The following is a 25134-nucleotide window of genomic DNA, read 5'->3' as shown; positions in this document are numbered from 1 at the left end:
AATTCAGACATGACCACTTTGCTTTTGTAATGAATATTGCTTCTCAGTGCTGCTTTTGCTCTCATTTTACACAACATTTCTTTAATGGATTTTTCATTTCGCCTTGGTCTACTTTCTTCCTTCTTAGCTTATTATGCAAGTTTTGCTGTTATGCAAGCAAATGACTCCCCGTGAACGTTAGTCTATCTGTGCCTTTGTCTATGTTGAGCCTGTCGGTTGCCTCCTGTTCCAATTTAAAATGTTTTAAACAGATTGCTGTGAAATTATACATTTCCGTGGCTGCAAAATGGTACATCTAAAGAGTCACAACACGTGAGTCAGCAAACACTATTAGAGTGGTATCAATTTTGTAGTTTGCAGACCGTTTTTGTTTTGATGCAGCGCCATTATAAACAACGCGTCAACTATAACCGACCTTGTCTATCTTTGTAAAGGTGCTTAAAAAATCTTTTGCTTGTGAGATGATTAAAGATAATAAAGTTTGTGAGTGTACCTAATATGGGTATAAACAATAACCAAACGGCGATAACAGAGCTCTAAAACCTTTCTGTTGTTTTATAACATGAGTTTCACATTAGCTATACACCCAAATTGGTAGTGTTTACAGGAAGCACGCTCCTCAAAGTTTGAAAAATCTATAATAAACAGAATACAGCGCTGTCTTTACGTTTCACGATCCCCGGGTGCGGACAACAGGGAGACAAGCTGGAGGGCATTCGTGAGACAGCCTGCAGAGGATACTTGCAGCCTAGTAAACATGAATTATTTCCTTTATAAAAAAAAAACAAAAACAAAAAATAAACTTACTGTCATTTTTGGCTCAAATGAATAAACAAATATCATCGGTTGCACTTTTTTATAATAAACAAATGCGGTTGCATTTAAAAGCTGTTGTTTGAGATTGCTGACCACTGCGCATTTGATTCAACCAGTCAAGCAAATTTTTGGAAATGTGCACCACACTCCATTTTAATTTAAAATTCCTTTTGTGACTAATAAAGTCGCAAACTGAAACGTCCATGAGGAAGACACTAAAATGTTAATTGGTGCGTAGTATGGAAAAGAAAAAAGACAGTTTGGGTGTGAGTTTTGTGGTGATGTTTTGCACTAAAAACTATTTTGCTCGGGATTTGGCTGTGCAAATGATGTAAAAAAAAAACAAAAAAAAAACACTTGTGGCGTTAAGAGTCATGAATCCATACAGGTGTAACCTTTGTAAGTCTAAAAAGTCTGCTGAGTAGATTTGTGACCTTTCATCCCCCAGTGGTAAACACTAAAAGCATTTTTAAGGGGAATTTCTGGAGCTTGGAGGTCAATTTTGCTTGTCGTATTGCAGGTCAAACACAGTTTGTTCTCCAGTTCTGCTCAACGAATGCATCTTAAATCGCCTTTTACCCTTTATTTTACAGCCTCTTTGGCTGACCCTCTCTCTTGTCTACATCTTGTTTGCTCTCGGCTCCCATATGCTTTTGCTTTCTCCTTACCTCAGCCATCAAAACATGGCCCATATATGTCCGCCCGTTGTCTTGCATCCTCTTGTGTGTCTTGGCCTTTGACAATTCCTCAGTCGCCCCCCCCCCCCTGCCATTTGCCGCTGCCATCCCTGCATCTCTTCCTCGAATGTCGTCCGAAGCTTCGGCATCAGTCAAAAACACTCTAACGGTCTTGAATCTCATGTGCTTTTCCCTTTTCACTCAACCCTAATTTGTTTGGTTCAAATATTGTATGCCTAGCGTGACCTTCTGTTTTCTTCATGAAAATTGTACTCCTTTCTAATACTCTAAGTGGAAAAGTGGAGTAATAAAAACAATTACAAAGATAAAAACTCATATAAGACAGAAGATGCCGTATTTTCCGGACTATTAACCGCTACTTTTTTCCTAGATTTTGAACCATGCGGCTAATACAACGGTATGGCTTTTTTGTTGATTTTTCTTTCACCGGTAGCGGCACTTTATTGTTAGAAAATACATTAAATAAATCTCGATTTTTGTCTTGGGTCTGTTCTGTTTTAATGAGCAAAGTTGTTGCCGTGATAACAGGCGCTGTTTTAACAATCTGTTTATGTACCTTTATGTGCATTCACAGAATAAAATCGTTCTGTACATGCAGTAAACAACTCATTTTTTTCAACATACAAAACTATGCCTTATAGTCTGGTGCGGCTTGCATATAACTTTTTTTATTTTATTTTAATTTTGTTTTTTTTTTCAAAAAAAGAGTTGCTGCAACTTATATAAAAGTGCACCTTATAGTCCGGAAAATACGATATATTCGAAACAGTTGAAAAACATTGTTCAAATCCAGACAAATGTAAATATTTCCAAAGAGGAGCCAGAACAACTGCTGCCCCAAAAAAAAGAATTTGAATTTGAAAAAAAATGTTCGTATCGGAAGTGCTAATCAACTGATGCTGTCTACACAGTGACCATTGAATTTGCGCAGAGTTGAAATTTTTTATGCATCTATTACGCCGTTCCCGCCCTTCTAGACACTTGTTACACTTAATAAATGTAACTTTTACAAAATAAAATCAAGAATAAAGGCACTGTAAATCCTCGTAAAAACCGTAAACTAGTTGCAGTTACCATGACTACCGTTCTTTTTCTTCTGTACTTGCGGCAGAAGTACTTCTTTGTCTGCCATCAAGAAGGAGAAGAAGAACGGTAGTCATGGCAACTAACTTTCGGTTTCCACCAATGATTTAGAGCGCTAAAAGGCAAATTTATGCACCAGGATTGTTCCTTTGGCTACAGTGTAATGCAGGATCCTGGTTAAGGTAAGCTATTTTAAACTAAAAAGAAAAACTTTCAACTAGTTATTAAGCGGGCGTTTTGTAGTTCTCGTGTGCTGTCGGAAGCAATGTTCTGAGTTTACAAATGGTCTGAGCAAAGCAGTGAGCTCGACAAGCTCTAATGTTGATTCTCTCGGTTTTGGTACAACCCAATTTCCCTTTAAAAAAAAATTAAATAATATAAATAAATGAATTAATAAACATTTTTGGACTGGTCCTACTTGGAAGGAAGAAAAATTGTCAGAAAACCTGTGAAATAGCAAGAAAAACTCCCAATAGATAAAGTTATGGTCACAAATTAAAACTTTGTGAGAGCCTGAGACCACAATCACGTAACCGCGAAATAGCATCTAGGATGGATGGCGATTATAACACAGCTCACTGTCTTTTACCTTGTTGTCAGAAAGCCCAGTGACTTGATCGACAAACTCCTCCTGGATCATGAAAGCGGCCAAGTTGGCAGTGTAGGAAGCCAGGAAGATGACAGCGAAGAAGGCCCACACGGACACGATGAACTTGCTGGTCGTTCCCTTTGGATTTTGCACCGGGACAGAGTTGTTGAAGACGAGACCCCAGAGCAGCCACACAGCTTTTCCCATGGTGAAGGAGGGTCCATGGGGGTCTGATGGGGAACGCAGTGGGATGATAAGAGTGACAGAATGATGCATTGTCTTCTTGTATGACAACAGTAGTCAAAGTGTGAATTGAATTTATTCATTATTGTGCATCGAACTATCAGCCTATACAGTATTGTTATGAGTCGAGTGCTTGTTTCAAGGTTCTTATGTGGCATAGGAAGGCTCGTCTGAAAGCAACAGAGGCATAATTTCGGCAGTGATTTTACTACTTGGCAGCCTCCAGCAAAAAGCATTAATTTAGCCTAGACTACTTTGATGTTAACATGGTTGCTGTAAAAAAGAAAAAAAACGAAACAGTAGCAGATCTAAAGTCATTGTAATTTTTTAACCTCGTATCCATAATTGATGGTTAATTTTCTAATTGTTTCCTCTAAAGTAATCTCAAGATGGCTTTTACGTGTCAGGTTTGCGATCATCAATGTTTTAGCTCACATGATGTATTCAAGCCTTTGTGTACACACAATCGTGTGTATTAAGTGTGCGCTTGCTTACCTTTTCCCTGCGCCAGGTTTCTGTTGAAGCCGAGAGGACTGATGTATTCAAACATGAAAACAGCCATTGCAGTCACCAGTAGGAGCATCACAAACATCATCACCCACACTGATGCACTGAATGGCTCTAAAAGAGGGCGAGAGTGACATAAGATGACAGGGATTTAGTATTAATAAGCATACTGAGTCACAATTTCAAATATTACACATCACTTCTTGTGACTCATCCTGCGTCTGATTCTTCCATTCCAAGATCTGAATGTGGAAATCAATTACACACATGAGCTGCTGAGTAAAGTGGACCATTGAACAAGTTCACGGGCACCCCTTTTAAACTCCAAAGCCCTTTATATGCATGTGTACAGTTGCACACCCGCATGTATGCACGCAGATCTCTGGTTTGACAGTGTGAGGAGGTGTAGGAAGCCCTGGTGTCAGCAGTTCTGTCCTCCCTCTGAGCCAACAACACCACTGCAGAGATTAAAGCAAGCCTATAACGTATGGCAGAGGGGCTGCATCGCTTGTGAGCAAGAACGCGTTGGCGAGCAGCCATCATGGGGCGTTCCAGCTAAGCCCTTTTAATTGCCACTTTCACGGCAGTGTGTTACATACATGTTAAGTGTGTGTGCGTGTGTGTGACTTCATGCTGGCATGAGCAGCCATAAGCCTGAGCCATGAGCTTTTGCACTATGCCTATCAACTGGCTGAGTGTCTTCATACCAGACTTAGAGGCTATGGCCTCATGCGTATGCCTGAAGCTGGTAATGTTTTTTTTTTTCTTCTTCAAACTTGGTTACAAATATCTCAGTCCATACTAATGATGGTAATAATACTATATATATATATATATATATATATATATATATATATATAAAATTTTGTGTATAATTTTCATGCAATTTGCCAATTTGAAGTGGTAAAACTAGTCTGGAAACAAATAAAATCACAAATACACTGCCATAGCTTATGTCTGAGAAGTTTTTTCAGAGGTGTGGCAGACTACTTAAGTTACCTTGTTCTCCAGAAGTTGTGTGGCGCAGTTGTTGCTTCTTTTTTCCTTTTTTTTTTTTTTTAGCCAATAATGAGTGAAAATAGTAAGGGTCGCTGGATTAAGTTGGCTTGTTTGTTTAAGATCGAGCCCTGCGGTTTTTCTTTGCAGGAGGACCCTTGATCGTGTGTCACTGAGGTAATTACAACCTCGGTTTCATATTAATATCCACTTCATAGAGAGGGTGAGTTCGCTAATTATTTTATTGATCGCATCACTCATGGCTTTATACTTTTTAGAAGGCGTTTGAGAAGATGTTGTCGGGCAGATGTTTGCTTTTGTGACGGCTTTTTGTTTTTTAGATAGTATCATGATATTATACATTATCACACTAGCTCTAATTTTATAAAACATCCGTTTTTCGTGACCTAAAATGCTATTTTTGGTGACGAGAAAAGGCATTGGTAATACAATATATCTGTTGCTGCTAAAACACAGCTTAATCCCTCTCGGGAGCCACAGTGGACACAAGCAGGTGTTGAGGTCAATCCCGCGGATAGAACAGCAAGTATCGACTGCTGGGAAACAGAACCGAGCTGTGTTGTCAGTTTTGTGTCACAGGGAATGCGTACCTCCTAAACGATGATACTTCCACATTCCCACAAACTGAAACTAAACACCGCTTGTAAGCCATTCTCCGAGGGATTAAACAACATGAAATGATGCTTACCAAGAAAGGCTGAAGGGGATACGGTTCCATTACTACGGGACACCATGACGCTGATCCCAGTTTCCACGAATGGGACGGAGAAATCGATGACCTCAGAACGCTCCTCATTGATCGTCAGAGATCCGACGGCCATGACGGCTTTCTTATAGACCACCTTGGGGTTGGAGGGGCAGGGCAGGGTGGTGGACAAATTATGGAAGCAGAGAGGCGAGCAGGGTTATAGTGATGATGGAAAATCAAATATTTTCAGTGGCAAAACAAATGTTAAGAATCTAAATGGGGTAGTATATGAATAAAAACATAAAACTCAACGTCAATACAACCTAAATAAAAGTAAACGCGGACAATTTTGGTTGAACATTGATATTTACTCTGCACAAAATCAATATACAAGTTGGAGTCAATTCACTGTAAAGGGAATGTCGACTAATCTTCAAGTCAGCAATGCCTACCATTAAGTTTCTACTCAAACATAATTAGCTGTCTTAAATTGACCTCTGGGACTTCACCTTCAGACTAAAGCAATTATTTACAGATAATGATCTCGCAGTAACTATGATTTGCTCATCTGAGAACATGATTATCCATTGTTCGGTGTTGTTATACCAGTCAAATGTGCCTCTTACCTCTCCCACCATCCCATTCCAGACGTTGTTAATCTTCTTTCCGTGTTTGCCATTGGTTACTAGGTACAGGTCATAGGTGAACTTGACATATTTGGCTATCTTCTTCAAAATGTCAATGCAGAAGCCTTTACAGCACTTCTTGATGTATGTCCCTCCAGCCTCAGTTGTGTTGCTGCAGAAACACAAGCATACGTCACATGAACAGATTCTTGTGAACATCGGCTGCATTTGCCAACTAGCAAACTGACACACCGCACTGTGGGGTCTCTTGATTGAAACTAACAGAGATAATTGGTCATCTTGGATTGATATTGTTAGTAGGAAACTTGTTCTGATGCAAGGGAATAATCGTTTGAAGAAGAATATTCGACGACATGGTTGAAGTGTGTCATTATAATGTAAATTAAACTTGAATTCCCAGAGGCAGAATGCAGAACCTGATATCAGTATCATTTAATGAGCTTCTGTAACAATTTGTTCAACACACATGACCGCTCTGGAAAATGCATATCGATCTACTGAATGTATTTTCACAGAAATGGGTATCCGTTCTTTGAATTGTTAAATATGGACTTTATGATGGTGCTGTAACCTCAAAGTGTGCACCATCTGTGAGTGCACATACACACAAAAACTCTGTATGTCAACTTTATGCCACCTGGGACTCTCATTTAACTTTTAGATGTGTGCTAATTAGCACGATACAACCTTGTCTTTCAGTTTGGCCACATGAACAAAAACTTATAGAAGGATGAGAGGGGAACAAAACAACTTTTACAATAAACCATGACTCAGCAGTTACCTTCAGAATTGGAACACTGTCACATTGGAGGATTTATGTTGTGTTGGAAAGAAATGAAGGGGAAAAACACTAGACAACTCTTGCTTCCGCTGCAAACTCAGTTGTTACAATCACTAGCTGTCAATGTGTCAAAAATAATCTCAACCAAAACAGGATTCTTGCCTGTTCTTATTTTTGTCATGATGCAATAGTTTAGAAAGCAGTAGGAGGAAGAGAGGTGCTATTTAGGAGGACACGACAATCTCTCTAACTTGCACAAGTTGTCTTGATATGTACATTAAATGGATTTTTTCTTCTTTCATTTCGGAAAGGAAAGAAAAATAACGAATGTCTAAAAATAATATTTTTAACAGATTAAGACTAGATGTTGATTTTGAATCTGTTCATTTCTTTTAGTATGTACTGTATCCAGATAAATAATTTGATTAACTATTGTTCAATGATAGGCAGCGACTGAATGACCAGGGCAGTCTGGCATAACAGAAATGAGGCCAACAAGGTTGGCAGGTGCAGGTAAAGAGCGAACATACAGTCCAGAACCGCGATAACTGCACTCATGATCGCAGTGGGCACATTTAAGACAGCCGGTGGAGAGCATGTGACGTTATGGAGGCTCTTTGTGAAGTTGCCAGGCCAACTTGATATAGAACCACTAAAGGCCTCAGGGGTCTCCGGGGAGGGCAGAGTAGTGATGTGTATGTAGGTTGTTCTTAGGCCCAGCCTGGACGAGTGAATTTGTGATTCTGCATGCATGAATGGGCCTCTACCCCCCTGATCCCATCCCAACAACACCCCTCTTTACTGTCTACTTCCCTGCATCCATCCCCTCTTCCTCCAAATGGGCACTGCGGATGCCTCAGTGGGAATTGCGCTATGGGAGGCAGAAATCCACTGCACTGTGTGAGGGGACATGTGGCAAAAGTGAGTTTATATCAGATTGACTGTGTGTGTGTGTGTGTGTGTGTGTGGCTCCTCGGAGATGCATTATCCTCCGCCCTACTTCACAGTGATTCTGGATGAAAATCTCTCTCTCGGCCTCTTCCTTGGGACTCCATTACAACTTAATCAGCTGTGATTGTGTGAGTGTGTGTGTAGGTGCGCATTCATGTGTGTAGCTCTAGTCGCTAATGTTGTATACACATGGATAGGTTTAAATGTGTAGCGTGCACAGCAATCTTCAGAGAGCCCGTGTGTGCGTGTGTGTGTGTGTGTGTGTGCTCCGGTGGCAAGAACTAATAGTGTAGTGCCATCAAATAAAAGCTTTGATTACGTCTCATCCAAGCCACTGTGTGCGGTACACACTCACTGTCACACTCACAATGCGTAGTCTTCAAGAATGGAGCAAAGGCAATATAGTGTTGGTAGATAGAAAATTGTAAAAGAGGAAGTGAATTGCTGAGTTCAGCATTGTGTGGCTTTGTGTGTGCGTGAGTAGGTGGAGGGTGTTTGGGTGACAAGTTTGCTGCATAGATCATTCTCCTCTCATCCTGAGTAAATAACACGAGAAAGCATTCAGACCCAAGATAATGACAGTGCCAAAGGCAAAGTAGGATGGATTGTACTGCTTATCAAATTATTGGCTGTGAATATTAAAAACATAGACAAGGACACAGGATTGCTAAGAGTTGAGGGCGAAAAAAGTCACACGTACTCTTTGATATGTTTCCTGCAGGGCACAGAGTTCCTCATGCAGGTACCGGTCAGTCTCTCGACATCTTCCACGATGACAAATGGCTTCTCCTCTAAGGTGACGATGGACAAGTGGTTGTCGTCAAGCTCAGCGTCGCCAAAGGAGTTGAAGCGTGGCCACACTGGGTACTTGAGTGTCAGGCTGCCATTGTCCAGCTTCCCCATCTGAGGGGATGAAGGAGTGCAGGATACAAGAAGCATTAGCGTCATGGATGATCTGCGTTGAGATTTGCGTTTTGGGGTTTTGAAAGATGTCGTGATGGCGCCCCAATTGACTGAAGTTTAAGGTTCGGTTATAAATGGAATTCGGACAACTCATTTGATTAAACTTGATTAGACTACATGGAAAAGAAATGCGACCCCACCGTAGGATAGGCAGCATAAAAACACAACTTTTTTATTGGTCACAATTCCAATACAGTATTAAGAATGTCATATCGAGGAAAATGTCAAGAAAATGCTCGCAATCCCGCCACTGAAACAAAAGTGTGTGACACATTTCGCATTTTCTGTAACCTAGATTTTATGTAGGACCTCAACAAAATTCGCAAACTTTAAAAGGATATTTTTGACGTAATCCTGTTGACCAAGTGTATCGAATTGACGCAGAGGCTCTAAATTTGAAAACATGGAAGATTGGCGTTTGACAAGCGTCCTTGACTATGGTGTGCTTAAATATAAACTTGATTGAAATTTACTTCGTAATATGTGTTGAATAAAAAGGATCTCAATCTAAAACTTTTTTTTTTTTATACTTCCCTCTTTATCGGCAGTCAGTCATCTATTGTTTAGATGATTTTATATTCTAATAACAAAATTATCGGACGCTATTCTTTCAGCTGACAATGATGCAATGTCATTTATATAAATACATGAATGAATATGAACATTAAAAAAAAAAAAAAAACATTTGGGCCCAACGAACATGATCTACAATCGTCAATAACTTGTGTCAGACCAGAAAATAAAACAAAGTCCCACATTTTAAAGCAGCGTTGACACACACTTGGATTTCCAGTCATATTTCAAGTTTCGGTTCTCTGAGTAAAAACTTATTCTCACCAGCCGCCACCTCCAACTACTTGTGCTACATGTACAACATATGACACAATGTCTGGATAGAGTGGGTCTGACGACATGAAAGCTCAATAATTTAGAACGTTTTCCGAGCTGCTATGTCATAGATTCCCTTATGGATACTCTCCTCCTTCCCGCAACTGTCTTTACATGGAACATGTGTGTGCGCATATGATGTTTATTTATGTTTTTGTCAACCAGGCGAGAAAAGAATCGGCACAAAGCAAAAAAAAAAAAAAAAAAAAAAAAAGAAGTGGCTTTGCTCCACTCTCAATTATTAATAATACAGGAGGCAGAAAAAGGCAATCCTTGCTTTCACTCACTCCTTCTATTTAAAACATTTCTTATACATGCTTTTTTTTTTCTCAATGCATTTGTAGTCAGCATTGGCTGATTTGTCATTTTGTTTAGGCCGACACATTTAAGCGGTTGCATGAACGTGTTTTTTGCCTTCTCTGGATGAATTGAACACAAAAAAAGACATTTGATAAAAGTCTCTCTTTTTTTGGGGGGGGGGGTTGACAAAGGAGCAGGAAATTGTGATTTCACCACTCTGACCACGCACTCATATGTTGGTTATTGGACAGAGAGTAAACACGTTAACATTTCTTTTTAGCCTATCTGGCAAGTCATGTGTAGGAAGTGAAATTAGCATTTTAATTGTTTTGCTTTGAGTGGTTTTCTATCCTCTGACAGGGATTAGAGACGCCTCAGTCACCTGCCTTAGACACGTCTCAGTGTGTGTGTGTGTTTGTGCTCGCATGTGTGTGAGCGTTCGCATGTGTGTAGGGGTTAGGGATGGCTTGTTTTGGACAGTTCACCGAGGTGGAATGCGTCCTGTTTCTTGTGTCACCTTCTCTCTCCAGGGAAAGGCTGCATTTGTTTCCTCACAGTTGTTTTGCATTTTGCAAATTAGGGTGCACTTGGAGCATACGTGCACATCTTTTTGAATGCATGCGTGTTTCTTTAATGTGAAAATTTGTGCGTTCAATATCATAGGGCTGTGGTACAACAAAGATGAATCTAGGACTAACCGGACTGAAATAACAAAAACAACAACAATAAATAAGCAAAAAAAAAAAAAAAGTTTCAAATTGCCATGTTCAACATTCATTACCATCCGAGTAAATAAAATGGATCTTTGACATCTTTAGCCGTCAATGGCACTAAATGAGTTAAGTCATTTGTATTGTGAGCAGGTACTGTAAAACAAACAAATCAATTTTCTGTAAAAAGTAATGTACTGTATTCCACAATATATTTAATGTACTCATGCTGTGCTATTTGTTAACATAATGAAGGTGAAGCAGCAATGCAATGTAAAACATTTGGTACCTCCGGGCAATCGAATGAACGCTTTTCACATAAAATAATGCAAGAGATAATTGGCTACTATTACATGCTTATAGTAATCATGTCATATAATTATTAATTCATCCATCTGATTTCTCACAAGGGTTGATGGGGGTGCTGGAGCCGATCCCAGCCGTCGTCGGGCAGTAGGCGGGGTACACCCTGAACTGGTTGCCAGCCAATCGCAGGGCACACATAAATGAACACACTCACACCGAGAGGAAATTTAGATCTGCCATGCATGTTTTTGGAATGTGGGAGGAAACCAGAGTACCCGGTGAAAACCCGTCGTCGGCAGGGGGAGAACATGTACACAGGAAAGTCGGAGCCGGAATCGAACCCTGCACATCTGTACTGAGAAGCCGTCGTGCTAACCAGTCGTCCATCGAGCCACCAATTATGTTGTCACTGCAGTAACCGCTACAGTGTCGTAGTTTGCAGTGATGTTAAACTGAGACTGCATCACACTGCAATGTGATTTCAATACAGTACGTTGCTTGCATACGCTCATAAAATAACCAAATAAATATTTCTCTGACAGCATCAAGTGAGAATGATTATTCTAATACAGCCCTAATTGTGACTAAATGGAGTTTCCCCCGCAGGGTCTCAGGGCTCGCCCTTCGAGATAAAGTGAGAAGCTCGGTCATCCGGGAGGGAATCCGAGTCAAGCCGCTGCTCCTCCGCATTGAGAGGAGCCAGATGAGGTGGCTCGGGCATTTGATTAGGATGCCTCCTGGACGCCTCTCTGGTGAAGGGTTCCGGGCATGTCCCATTGGGGGGAGGCCCCGAGGAAGACCCAGGACACGCTGGAGAGACTATGTATCCCAACTGGCTTGGGAATGCTTCGGGATCCCCCAGGAAGAATTGGATGAAGTGGTTTGGGAGAAAGAAATCTGGGCTTCCCTTCTAAAGCTGATGCACCCGCGACCCGACCTCGCATAAGTGGAAGAGAATGAATGAATGAATGAGCCCTTTTGCTTAAATGGACCAAATGTTGTAGTTGTCTAAGTAGTTCACTTTAAAAAAAACAAACCGCACAAAGTGAATCTCAAATCTCAATGGGAATTAAACTTGGAAAGGTGAATTTTTTTATTTGGATGCAGTTGCTGTTTTCAGCGAATCATCTGGTTTCCTGCCCCCCCCCCACCCCCAGCTCCCTTTTTTCCTCTACTTCCTTCTAATTAGAAAAAGATGCTTTCAGCGTGCAGCAGAACAAAATGCTGAATCTCCAGACCCAATTGGACGCACACACAGTGCTTGGAGAGCAGAAAGGTGCAACACAGAAACCACACGAAGGCAATGATGACAGGACCCTGATGGATTCTTGCAATCTGATATCTAAGTGGACCATTCCATCCAGGATCCTGTTGACATGTTGATGATGTGCATTACGACAACTTGTTTTTGCAATGCTGAAAAGCCGTTGATGCATCTCATCTTCTGCACCTGTGCCAGCATTTCTTCTTTTCTTTCCTGTTGCTCTCTTTCCTCCGCCCCTTTGCGCTCGTGTTTAGCTTGACCTATGCAAACACATTCCCAATCAAGCGCATTCCTACTGAACATGAGAGCGAGAGCACTAAAGACAACAAGGGATCAGGGCCCTTTTTCACGGCGCACCTTCTGTGCGCACGTCTCACTGGGAGAGTTATCGCTATGGCAATTTGCATTATGGGAGAAAGAGTCCCTAATAGCGTGGGGAAACGCATTCAGTCATAAAATAATATCTGTCACTTCTGTCAGACAAAATTATGTCGAGAAAATAGAGCTTGCGCTTCCTCTCCTACACTTCCTCTGTGTATGCGTGCGCATGCATGTGTGCATACATGTGTGTGGTAGAGAGGGAGAGAGCGAAAGAGAGAGAGAAAGCTGCATGAGGGAAGCACTTGTCTGTGTGCGAAGTGAAAACGAGGGCAACAGGAAAGCAGATGACAACGTGGAGCACTGAGAGGAATTTGAACCCATGATAATCAGTTTTTTTTTTTTTTATAATTCGGATTTTGTTTCATGAAGATGCATAAACCCTTGCTTTCTTCAACGCCTTAAAACGGTGTATCCGCGTGTGTATGCATATGCACAGAGGCTTTTGCGCATTTGTCTCCACTGTGATTTTTCAAGCACAAATCCCATGCTGTCTGAAATAATTATTTTGCAAACTGGCTGCTAACACTGCAGCAGTTCCTTAAGCAATTTACACACTCCATCGACTCAGCAGGAATGAAACATAAAAATCTGGTTTTAACCAGTGAATACAGTTTGGTTAATGAAGTAATATCAACTGAAATAATAATAATTATTATTATTATTATTATTATTATTTTTATTAAAAATAATAATACATTTACTTTTAAATATAATGGAAAAAAAAAATATATATATATATATATATATTAGAGCACTTTTATTTACTGTTTTTCTAAACTTTTCTGAAGTCAGACATTATTCAAGACAAATATAATTCGCCATTTTCATTAAGAATAATTACAGTGCTTTACCAGTTGACATTCGTTGAATTTGAGACCTCACACCTTACCCCATTTAAACGTGTACTTACATTTATACCCAATCCATGCTTATGTACCTCCATCATTCCCCATCCCTCCTGATTACTCAACTCCTCCCTGCTTTCTGCCTGCGCTCCAAGGGGGACTGTTCCAAAAAATTTTAGCGCATAACCATATTTTTGTGCCCTTCCTGAATTTCCGTCTCTTGATCATGATAAAAATTCCTTCTTCTCTGCGTGCCACTGACTCCTGGTGCATTGGATGGGATGGCTGCACCCGGCAGAGAGCAAGAAAGAAAGTGACATCAGCTCCCAATTATGCTTCCCCTTTGAGCCTCCTTGTTTCACTTGCCTCTTTTCTGCAACACAGTGGAGTGGTGCTGATCAATTTCACAGGCCAGCAACACGCTATCTCCTCACAGCACATCAACATAGAATGCTGTGTGTGTGTGTGTGTGGGAGCATGTCAGTAAGAAATATGGAAAAGGTTGTCGCAATGACTGGGTGGAGACTTTGCGGCAAATTAAAGTAAAGATTTGCTGCACATGACGGACAGGTGAGACCTGTTTAAAACTCCAAAACGGATGCACATGTATGAACTGTTGACTCTTGCACACCCCATTAAAGAGGCATAGCAGCAGCTTTAAGCTGCTGAGGGTACGTACTAGTTGGCCAATTAGAAGGTTGAAGGAGTAACTGAACTAAGGTGGGAAAGGAGGGGAAGGTGGAACTATATAATAATGGAAAGAGAGGAAAGGAAGAGTAAGAAAGGAAGTAAGCACGTAAAGGCAGGTGGAAATCGGGGTATGCATGAAGGTGGGTCGTAAAAAACAAAGAAGTAATGCGTGAAAGAAAGAAGATGGGAAAAATGGATGTGGGGAGATTGAAGAAGTTAGGATTCGATCAGCGAAGAATTCAGAAAAGAATGATAGAATAAAGAAGAGGAGACAGAATGGAAGGAAAGGGAAGAATGGTGGCGGTATGACAAGATTTTTGCCTTTAAGTCAGCAAAATCAGAATCAGGCCTCTTTCATATTAATATACAAAAAATTGATATATGTCAGATATCTGCTAAGCAAGCAAACCTATGCATAAACGTCTTGACGTTGATGGAATATGTTAACGGGTGACATCCAAACAGACATGCATGCATGCAAGTCTGTGTATTACAAATAATGAACAGGAAATGCTTCATCATAATATTTTGTTTAATGCAACATTCCGCCTATGCCAGACACTTCAAAAAGGTGTATTGTATGATTTCTTTCCTTTCCCACAAATGAGTTGAACTAATGTTAACTCATAATGTGCAGTAAACTTTTGTGGCATTAGTGGGACTGCGAGAAACTGAATGAAACAGATTAGAATACTCTTTTTTGTTTTTTGCTTTTTGCATGCATCGATTGATAAATCTGCTTCATTTTGTTGCACTGCGGTCGTATTTCCAACAAGCCTGCTAGGAGGGGGCCTCATTAGAGAACTCTCTGACTCGCAATGTGTCACTCTCTGTGGGAGTCGGGGGCCCACCACCAGCCTGCCACGGCTAGTTCAGGACCGGCCTGTGTAGGAGTTGCAGACACTGCAGTGTTAAAAGAATGTTTTGTTATTGATATGGGCTAATATCAGAAATCCCCTGGGGACCCCTTCAGTATGGGGACTTAGGCAACTGCCTGCTCTGCATGCCCTGGTGCACCACCTAAATGTTGTCGCTGCTTGGCTTCATAACCTGCGTTATTATTTGGGCGTCTTTGCATGTGGTTTGTGATGTTCAGTCATTTATATAGTAATAAACTAAAAACAAGAGAAAGGAAAAGAATGCATTCACTCGTAATTGGGCACTTGGACCTGCGGTGTAAATCCACCCTGAGTAACACTGGGAGGGAGAATAAGGCAGGATGATGAATGGAGTGAAGAAAGGAAAAGAAAAGGGAAGAACCTGAATAGAAAACAGCAGGGAGACTAAAGTCGGAATTAGGCTAAGAAGGAAGTCAGTAAGGAACGAGGACAGCGAGTTTTTCTGGGGTTGAAGGAACAAAAAGGATGGGTGGAGTACTGCTCGGGAAGGAAGGCTGGATGATTTATGGAAGGAGAAGAAAGACAAGCAAGTAAGAAAAAAAAAACAGCTTGCAAGAACATGAGGAAAGGGAGTTAACAAGAAATGACTGAAGTAAGGAATAAACGAAGGCAAGAAAAAGTGCAATGAGGAGCGTATGTGGGAAGAAGTGAAAAATAGGTTTGAGCCATATCTTGTTGCAAAAATAGAAGCAATAGAGCAAGAAACTAAGACAGCATTTAAATCCAATCAAGCTCAGAGAGTCAAAACCACCATTTGCGCTCATCACATCTTCGTCGTCATTGTGACCATCGTCACATCTTGCGATTTATCTACTTGACTCTCAATTGTATCCTTTCAACCTCGGCCAGCCTGAAGTATGACCAAATGAGCTATTAAATATGAGGCATTTTAAGGCAGGCAAGAAGCAGCCGGGCATTGGTATTCAGACGCATGACGGCCATTTAAAGTCCATTCCAATGGCGGGAATACTTAGCGATTTACAGTGGCCATTCATTTAGGGAAGCATGAACTCGTTAAGGCAATCCATTGGCTTGATGGCAAACGAGCTCATTGCCCAGCTAGGGGTCACTAAATAACACAGACACAAATGTGATGTTTGGCGTTTGTTACGTTTCTTTTCTCCTGCAAAGGGGATTCTCTGAGATAACTTGTCAATCAAAGAGGGATGCTGTGATGCCTTTTTCCTTGTAGTTTCTGAAGGTGGCGATAGTTGATGGCATCTGCTTATACAAGAAACAAACAGTAATGATGAAGAGAAACAATGAAAAGTGAAACATGACGCCCAACACATGCAGAGAACAAAGAATTACTGCTGCGGAACGACTAAAGTTGGCTACAACATTAAAATCATTTCGAATAACAGGTACAGTCGTGAAAATGTAAAATGTTGTACATCTGTAATTGAAGAATCACCCCCACCCAAAAACAAACAAAAAAAAAGAAACAATATTTAAATGACAACACCAAAACACAGAGGTCCTACCTTTTCCCACTCTCTCTCTTTGTTGAGAACAATGACCACCAACTTTGGATGTTCTTGATAGCCATCGTCCGTGAAAGACAAATCTCGGCCTTCCCATGTCACATTCATCATGTACCTGAGACAGGAAGAGGCAAAGTACCGTTTGTTAGTACATACGTATTATTCCATATTCCAATATCTATTCCATTGATGATTTCTATTTTTCTATTTGTTAAAAAAAACAAACAAATTTTGTAAAATGATTTCCATTGAGATAGAAACAAATGACATTAAATGAGACAATTGAGCTTGAAGCACAGTAAACCAACAATTCGTGAATCTGTTCATTGTTGTTGTATTACTGTATGCTGATTACGAGTGGACTCATACAAATCGTTGTTTGTGCAGTCACAATTGAGACAGTGTGGTGAGAGGTGTGTGTAGCTCCCAATAGGTCAGTATTGTCAATATCTGCAAGTAGGATTAGTCCTGGCTTTTCTCTTAACCTTGTAAAAATGGGCATACCATACATTCAATTTCATTGTACGCTTTCTTTTAATTGAATTTAAAAAAAAAAATTCTTAAATAAAAAAAACGATATCCTATTGCTCAAAAACATAAGGTGATGGGGAACAACTGAAATCAGTTTTGGATTCTGCACCCACTACTCAAAAATGTTTACTTTTTAAATGATCTTGTGATGTCCTGTGCCCCATTATATTTAATTTCCGTGTATTTGCGTGCAAGCATTCGCAAACTATAGAGACTTCCACTCAACTGTTGTGAAGACTCGAACGCTGATACTAAATCAACAAACTCCCCTGCTGCCTGAAGTAAGTACCGCACTCAATATGGTCTCACATTTTCAAAGAGGCCCTGAATCATTTCCACACAACCAAATCAACAATCTTAGAACCAAGAAGATCGGTTGAGTGCCAATAAGAACCCTCAAAGAACTGTCACCTTGCACAGACTAAAATTCCTGCTATTCTCGGAATGTGTGGGTAGCAAAATGTATAAGTACTGAACTTTTTACACAAAACGGACTGCAGCACGAGTAATGGTCTAATACTACATCACAGACTCGCAGAGGCTGTAATGAGTGACCTACATGGCAGGTTACATTAGCTAAGATGGAGGGCAATGGGAAGATATTCTTGGATGAACATAGCCTCCACATTAATCATGACTTTCCTTCCTCACTCGCGCTTCCTTATTTCGTATGTCAGTGGTCATGTACCACGGCAATGAGAAAGCCAAAAGCCATCTTACTTAAAATATGGGTTCATCCCCACAGGTGATTGTCACACACTAAGAGCACTTTGTGTGATACAGCATGTGATGAAAGGCTCGCGATGAAGACTTCAACAATAAAAAAAACACTGGATGCCTTACAAAACCATATTTTTTTATTTTAAATCGAATTATTTTTTTTACATTTGTGTGTTTTAAACTTGTGTATATTATCCTTTACACATTTTTATTCTATATTTCTTATTTTGGTTGTAAAGTGTCTTTGAGTACTTAGAAAATAAGCTTTTAAAAACAATGTATTATTATTATTATTATTACTATATTATTATTTAAAATGGTGGAGAACGCTTGTCTAAATCAATTAAAGACATGCGAGTCATGGTTTTGTTCTATCAGTATGTTAGAACCTAAGTACCGTCTACACGAAATGCGTACAGACATTGAATGGTCATTTGAAAAGGAGATTTAAGGGGAGGGGAAGTGTTTTTGCAATTAAAACATAATAATGTAAGCAATCAGGTGAGTGTCATTAAGATGTCAAATTTTACATGGGACACCTCGAATCAAATGAAGTGTGACAGTAGCAGAAAACGTTGCCAAAATCAATGCCAGTATGCTGGCCACTCTTTTAGACGACAGCCTATTTTGCATTTATCAGCAGCGTTACCATCAATCACACGCACGCACACTCAATCCCATTCTCCTCACTTTGTTCCTCTCCTTTACATTTTTTCGTTTCATAATTACGATATAAATCTAACGGAATAACAGCACTTTTCCTAGGATTGCAAATCAAAAATGTGACTTGCACCCTGTTTTCTAATTAAAATGTGTCGGTTAGAATTTTGGCTCCCATCTTTCTTGGTGGAGTTTGTCATCCCATGCTTGTTTGGGCATTTCAGGGCACTTCGGTTTGCTGACACATATTCGGCTAATTGGAATCTCTACATTGGGGTGGATGTGAGTGCGTGAATAGTTTGTTAATTTGTGTCATGTGACCCACCGTGTAGCGACGGTTGAAAATATGAAGTTTTACTGGTGGTCCGAAGTTTCTCCTTTTAATTCCTTTTATCTCCTACACAAAACCTCTGACACCGTAAAAGCTTATTGCCACTTTCAACCGGGCTAAGTATCTTTAAAGTATCAATCTTGTCGTCTGAGAATCCTTTTTTCTTTCTTCCGAATCGTCTTGATACGCACTGTAAAACCCCATCCCTTCGGTCGTAATCCACTTCCGTCTTCCTTCAAAGTAAAACTTCCACCCAACAGGAAGTCAAAAGAAAAGTCTAGTATTGCAAAACAAATTCGCTAATAGGCCCATAGTCCTTTACACACCGGTTAACCACTCTAGAGTATGCCCTTTTTCGCTCAAAGTCAGCTGGGATAGTCCATGGCTGACTCAGAACGGGAAAAGTGTGAGAAAGTGGATGAATGAATGGATCTATCTATTGTCTACGCCACGTATCTTAAACTGGATCACTTTTGGGGATGGAGCTTAATCGAGTTAAAATAGTGTAAATGGTAGATTTATGGAAATGGATTGATCTCGCAACAGCCACATATAGTCAGACTAGTAAAACACTACACAAGCAATGGCCCTCTATGATCTTAAAGAAGAAAAACTAATTCAAAAGCGATTTTATATGTAACAATGATATAACGCAGGTGAATACAATAAATACATTAAAATGGCATTCGAACTTTTGTGCCCACCTATAAAGCAAGATGCTGACAAAATAAATCGTGTTTCATGTGCTTTGTGTAAGTCAGGGCTATTTCAGTTGAATGGTTGGACCAGTTCATGATTGTTGCTAGGATACAGACATTAGGAGGGTGATGTACGTGCTGCAAGATGACCCTAAAGTGAACTGAATGAACACCCCAGCACACACAAACATAAATTACTTGTCCCACCTCATCAATTTGCAATGCAATTGCTTTTTCTCTCCCGTTCAAACCACTTTCCACCGTGCTGTAGCAACCATTAGAACACTTATCTCTGTATTCATTAGATGGTAATGAAAACGGGGGGCAGAGGTGAGCAAACAGTGAAGAAGGGTCACCCCGAAATACTGAGAGGGCAATCGGTGTGAGCGAGACAAAATGTGAAGAAGGGAAAGCATGACGAGCGAAGCCTCAACTGAGTTGGGATAAAAATATCCTCAGTGGTATTGTGTCCTCCTTTTCTTCACTTTTGGAGTAAAAAGGGGTTGGGTATGGGAGGGCAGCACTGCACCAGAGTTAACCGGCATTATGTGTGCACTGCAGAGAGGAGCAAATACATGCACTGCAATCAATAAGTGAAAACCGCCTTATTTTTTATAGAATATTTGATGCTCACATTTCCAGCTAAAATAAAATGACACACCTGGAATCATTGCAAAAAAAGGATCCTAAGGGAGGAGAGTCATTTGACACAAGCGGCACCGCAGGTGGTGTGCGCTGAGTGTGACAGGAAGTGACTAGACAAGGTGAAGACGACGGCAGTGTAGCGGGGTCTCGCACCTCACGCTGTCCCTGGTGTGCGTGTGTCATTGCAGCCCAGATTTAGTGTCATTCTCCAACATGTAAATACTTTGAAGGACACCAGAGAACATTTCTGAAATACTTCTAATGAGGAATTATTTAATATGGTGTGTGTTGGGAATTGCAGTTTTTATCATTGCCTTTCCTTTGGAGCCGCTCTCTAATCGTGTCGGATCTTATTTTGTCTTCAGGCTTTGAGCTTTTCAAACGCAGGTAAACGTAACATGATTGATCCCTTATCTGTCGGAGAGCTTTGTTGCTGTCACTCATGCACTATGAGCTTTTCAGTATCATTTACTTGAAATTCACCAGTCAGAAACAGTTTACATGAAATTCGTAATCCTATAAGATGATGTTGGGGAATGCTTGGCAGGCGTGGATATAGCCTTTCCATAAATAAGCTTAGCCTATAGCTCTACAGCAACTCGGTGTCGCATGGGATGCACAGCCATAACCCGCAAGGAAAATTTCAGTTTACACATAAGACAAATAACTTAAAGGGGAAGTCAACCCCAAAATGTTCTTTACTGGAATACCTTCTATGCACACCCACTAGTTGTAAAATGGCATTCTGATTGATATTGCGTTTGTATGATATGAGTTAAGCAGTAAAATCCACACGTTTTTTTAGCCATCTCAGGCGGCGACCATTTTGTCACTGCTGTGGACTGAACATGACATAACCGTCGCTCAGTGCTCACGTAACGATCATGGCACAACAATTTGGGGTTGACTTCCTCTTTAAATGAGGAGTTTGCAATTATTTTTTTTGTTGTTGTTCCGACGAACCCCAGTGCATTAGGGAAAAACAAACTATCAGAGACACAAAGTGTGACTGGCGACATGTCAATCATTCACCTCATGATAGCAAAAATTATTACCACTCATAGCCAGTCAACGGCACACCCTGTTGGGCTTCAGGACCATTGCTGAAATTATTTTGGAGTATCAACTTCTGGCTTCCCAACCACTGGGCATAATTCGAGCAAACGGCAGATGACGCAAAGTGACGTGAGGCAGCTGGAGGATCCCGCTTAACAGATTTTTTATTAATATAGGTATTTTAATCACCTTTTTTTATTTTAATTGATTGTAAATAAAAAAAATAAAAATAAAGATGATAACATATAGTGCTGTAGTAACACTAATTGCTCATGAGGTTACCAATGTAGCAGCCGAGGCTAACGTTAGCTTGTTTGCAGTGCTAATGTTGCCTTAATATTGCTAGCGCAGTTTTTTTTTTTTTAAAGCTGGACAGCATTATCTCTTTTCATTTACCACAGTTTCACACTTTCATAAATGCGATGCCATTATGGCTATGTTTGAGAATCATGCTTGTGCATATCATTGAGGGACACAGCTTTGGTAAGACTCAAAGTCAGGGTGGTGGTTAGGTGAACTGAGATGAAATTCAAATCTTACGACCATTTAAAATAAAACACAATATTATGATATTCATTAAAAAAACAAAATACATCATTAAATTTAACTTAGATTACCAATATTCCAAAGTCGCACTTTTAGGAAGAGAAAAAAGCCTCTTGCCTACAAAATTCTCATGAGATCAAATCGTCATTATTTTTAGTTGAAAGTGTCTGCTTTTTCTTTGTAATGAGCTATTGCATACTCTCACACATTGAGTACTCTCACACAGGCACATGCGTGCTGTTCATGATTTATTGACTTAAGAGGAATTCAGTGCCTCCCGCTCATCGCTCATTGTCTCAGACTGTGTTACCTGCAGGGTAAGTGACAATAAAATCACTACCACACATACTGAGATGGAAAAAAAAAAACTTTTGAGGAAGCCATCACTCACTCGTCACTGTAGAAGACATTTATCTCGAATTACTTGATCTATTATTACACATACTGTCACCGTGTCTTCTTTATGAATATTCATTATTTATTAAAAGTGCAAGATGAAACCATGCTCCTATTAATTTAGCAACATTTTTATTACAGTTCGACTTTATAGAACTGAACAGCATTGTACTAAGAAATTACTTGTAGCAAAATAGATTACTACTGCACACATATCTCTTAACTTCTCCACCGCTCTGAATTACAACCGCAAACTTTTTTGTAATATTTAATCCATCTCAAGACATTGTTATATTTGTAGTGGCACAACGCTTGAATTAGATTTACTGACAAACAAACTTCAGACAGCACTTCGGAGATGGCAGTATTTATGGCACTCGTTCCCTATGCTCATTAAACTCAACTCAAGATTCTTCTTTTCGCCCTCAATTGCTCCTTAAACAGCCTCGCATCACTACGTCTCATACTTCCGCATTCCTCTCTTCAGGCATTCTGCTCCGCCCTCACGCGGACGCATTCCAACCGCAAATGGTTGATGAACATTCCGTGCACTCTGTCCGCTGTGACATGTTCAGAAATGTCATTGGTCAGGTGTGACGAGACTATGGATAAATCTATCGGTGGCTTGAAGCTCGCCTGAATTATTTTTTTTTTGATGAACCACATCACATTAACCAGAAGTGTTCTAAGTTTGAGAAAAAAGCAGCGACTTAAAGTATGGAAATTATTTAAATCGACTTAAGTGCATATATTATATAAGCGCATATCTGTATATGTTGCAATAAGTAATACCTACGCTAGCTATTAAATTTAAATCCAAAGTCTGTGTACCATTAATGCCGCTATAACTTTATCTGACACCGGACAGATCTGAATGCAAAGCAGCCTTAATTGTTTGCTTTTATCTGATCAAATTGGTTGGGTTGTTAGGAGCTGGACCTGCCCCTTTTCGCACCAAATCTCCTTTTTTTCTGTGTGCGCATGTGTTAAAGGCATTTTGTGACCACTTTACTATGAAATATAACAACTTTATAATAATTTAAATGGATGAAATAGTTGGACACATGATGCATGAAGCGCCCAAAAATGACCTTTAGCACCACTAAATAATTTGATGTTTAAGAATAGACTATATATATATATAAATAAATAAATAAATAAATAAATAAATGGAGCGACCAGTAAAGGGATTGAAACTCAAGACCACCATCCCAGTGGTTGAGAGATGAGCATAATATCATGATGGCAGTGTTATTCTTAATTAGCTACTTTAATGATCACATTGCATCCACAGATGTTACATTAAGCCAGGCAGTTCTAAAAGGTATATGCATCTCTTCCGTTTGACATCATGGGACGTATCCTTCTATTAATCGTTCACCCTGAATTGTTCCCTGACTGATGCGCTGTGATTAAAGCACAGCAGAGATGCAACATTGCACAAAAGCCTGGCATATAGCATTGATTGTTGCAGAAAGTCATGTGAAACTCGTATTGTAATTTGATCATATCATAGCCATATGATCACAAATTTGTGATATTCCAAGCTACCTTGAATTGAAACGTAGTAAAATGAGTTACAAATGTCCTTTGGTTCTTTTATTCATGCTCTCGATATTCCAAGCTACCTTGAATTGAAACGTAGTAAAATGAGTTACAAATGTCCTTTGGTTCTTTTATTCATGCTCTCGAAAAAGAGGCTGTCCGTCTTCTAAAATCAATATTTTCTCAATTGTGCCTCATTTGACATGTATGTGTTTATGTGGGAACTGTTTATGAGACTGATTCTTCTTCGTTCATTATGCTCATAGGCAGGTGTAATTTCGATTAGAATTACAGAATTGGACTCGTTTATCGTTAAACTTAATGCACCTCACCGTTCCCACAGTGGTGGTTGTGCACTTCCCATTAATGCATTTTCCCTTTATGATAATGTTTCAGTAAATTCAGTCGAGATTTTAAGTGTTATGAATGTAATGTTTGAGATATTTTATATCCTTTATTGTGCTTAATTGTTTTGTGTCTGGCTTTACACCAACAAATATATAAGATCACAAATTAATTGAGGTCAGAGAAGCAATTAATGTGCCTGGAATGGAGAAAGTACGATGGACCACCTTCTAACATCAAGATTTTACCAATTCAGTGAAAAGAAAAGAAACAATGCATCTAACCCCAGGCCTGACATGGTATTTTAAATTGTAAATATAACGTGGACAATATTCTAATTTGTAGCCTCGTGAACGCATAATATACAAATCTGTGGCTTTAATAAGATTCCCATGAACTACTTTAACATCCATGGAAGCAAATGGCGCTCACCTTCATTAGAAACTGCAACAGTCAAAGTCCTTCAGGCAAGCACGTTTACTGATTGTGTTCTGGTTGATAGTCTGCAATGCCAGGTTTCTCACAATGCTTTTCTAAAATTCAAACTTGGTACTCTACATTGAATTTAGCCTTGGCCTCTAACTCCACTTTTAAGGCAAACACAAATAAATATTTCAAGGCCAGAAAAGAGTATTTCACTTTCACGTTTTATATATAGATATTGTGGCCTTAATTAAAAAAGAAAGATGTCATCGTCACTTCAGGAAAATATAAGAACAATAGAGAGTCCAGTAAGTTATATATTAAAGTATGTTTCTGAATTGTTTCATTTCCCCCCCATGTGCTCCTTGTTAACTTTGAGCCACGATATTTAACAGAACAGCCTGACTGTGTGTGTGTCTAAGTGAGTGTGTGTGTTCTGTGAGGCCTGCCCCTAATAGATCAGGGCTCCAGACTGAAATTACCTGTCA

General features: G+C 39.8%; 1 protein-coding gene across 2 annotated transcripts in view; it reads right to left on the bottom strand.

Moving 5' to 3' along the window:
* The window catches only part of grin2aa (glutamate receptor, ionotropic, N-methyl D-aspartate 2A, a), a 116670-nt gene that overhangs the window by 14499 nt on the left and 77037 nt on the right, over window positions 1–25134 (bottom strand). For both annotated transcript variants that reach the window (XM_088316099.1, XM_088316098.1), the window contains exons 5-10: window positions 16751–16865; window positions 8721–8923; window positions 6268–6439; window positions 5642–5795; window positions 3925–4050; window positions 3187–3416 (exon numbers count right to left, since the gene is read on the bottom strand). In XM_088316099.1, coding sequence (XP_088172225.1) covers window positions 3187–3416; window positions 3925–4050; window positions 5642–5795; window positions 6268–6439; window positions 8721–8923; window positions 16751–16865 — 1000 coding nt within the window. The remainder of the gene's footprint in view (window positions 1–3186; window positions 3417–3924; window positions 4051–5641; window positions 5796–6267; window positions 6440–8720; window positions 8924–16750; window positions 16866–25134) is intronic.

This window comes from Idiotropiscis lumnitzeri, chromosome 15, assembly GCF_059441095.1.
Source record: "Idiotropiscis lumnitzeri isolate Australia: NSW breed Sydney's pygmy pipehorse chromosome 15, RoL_Ilum_1.0, whole genome shotgun sequence".
NCBI lineage: Eukaryota > Metazoa > Chordata > Actinopteri > Syngnathiformes > Syngnathidae > Idiotropiscis > Idiotropiscis lumnitzeri.
The sequence above is the reverse complement of the archived record's forward strand: the minus strand, read 5'-3'. Positions and strand labels throughout refer to the sequence as shown.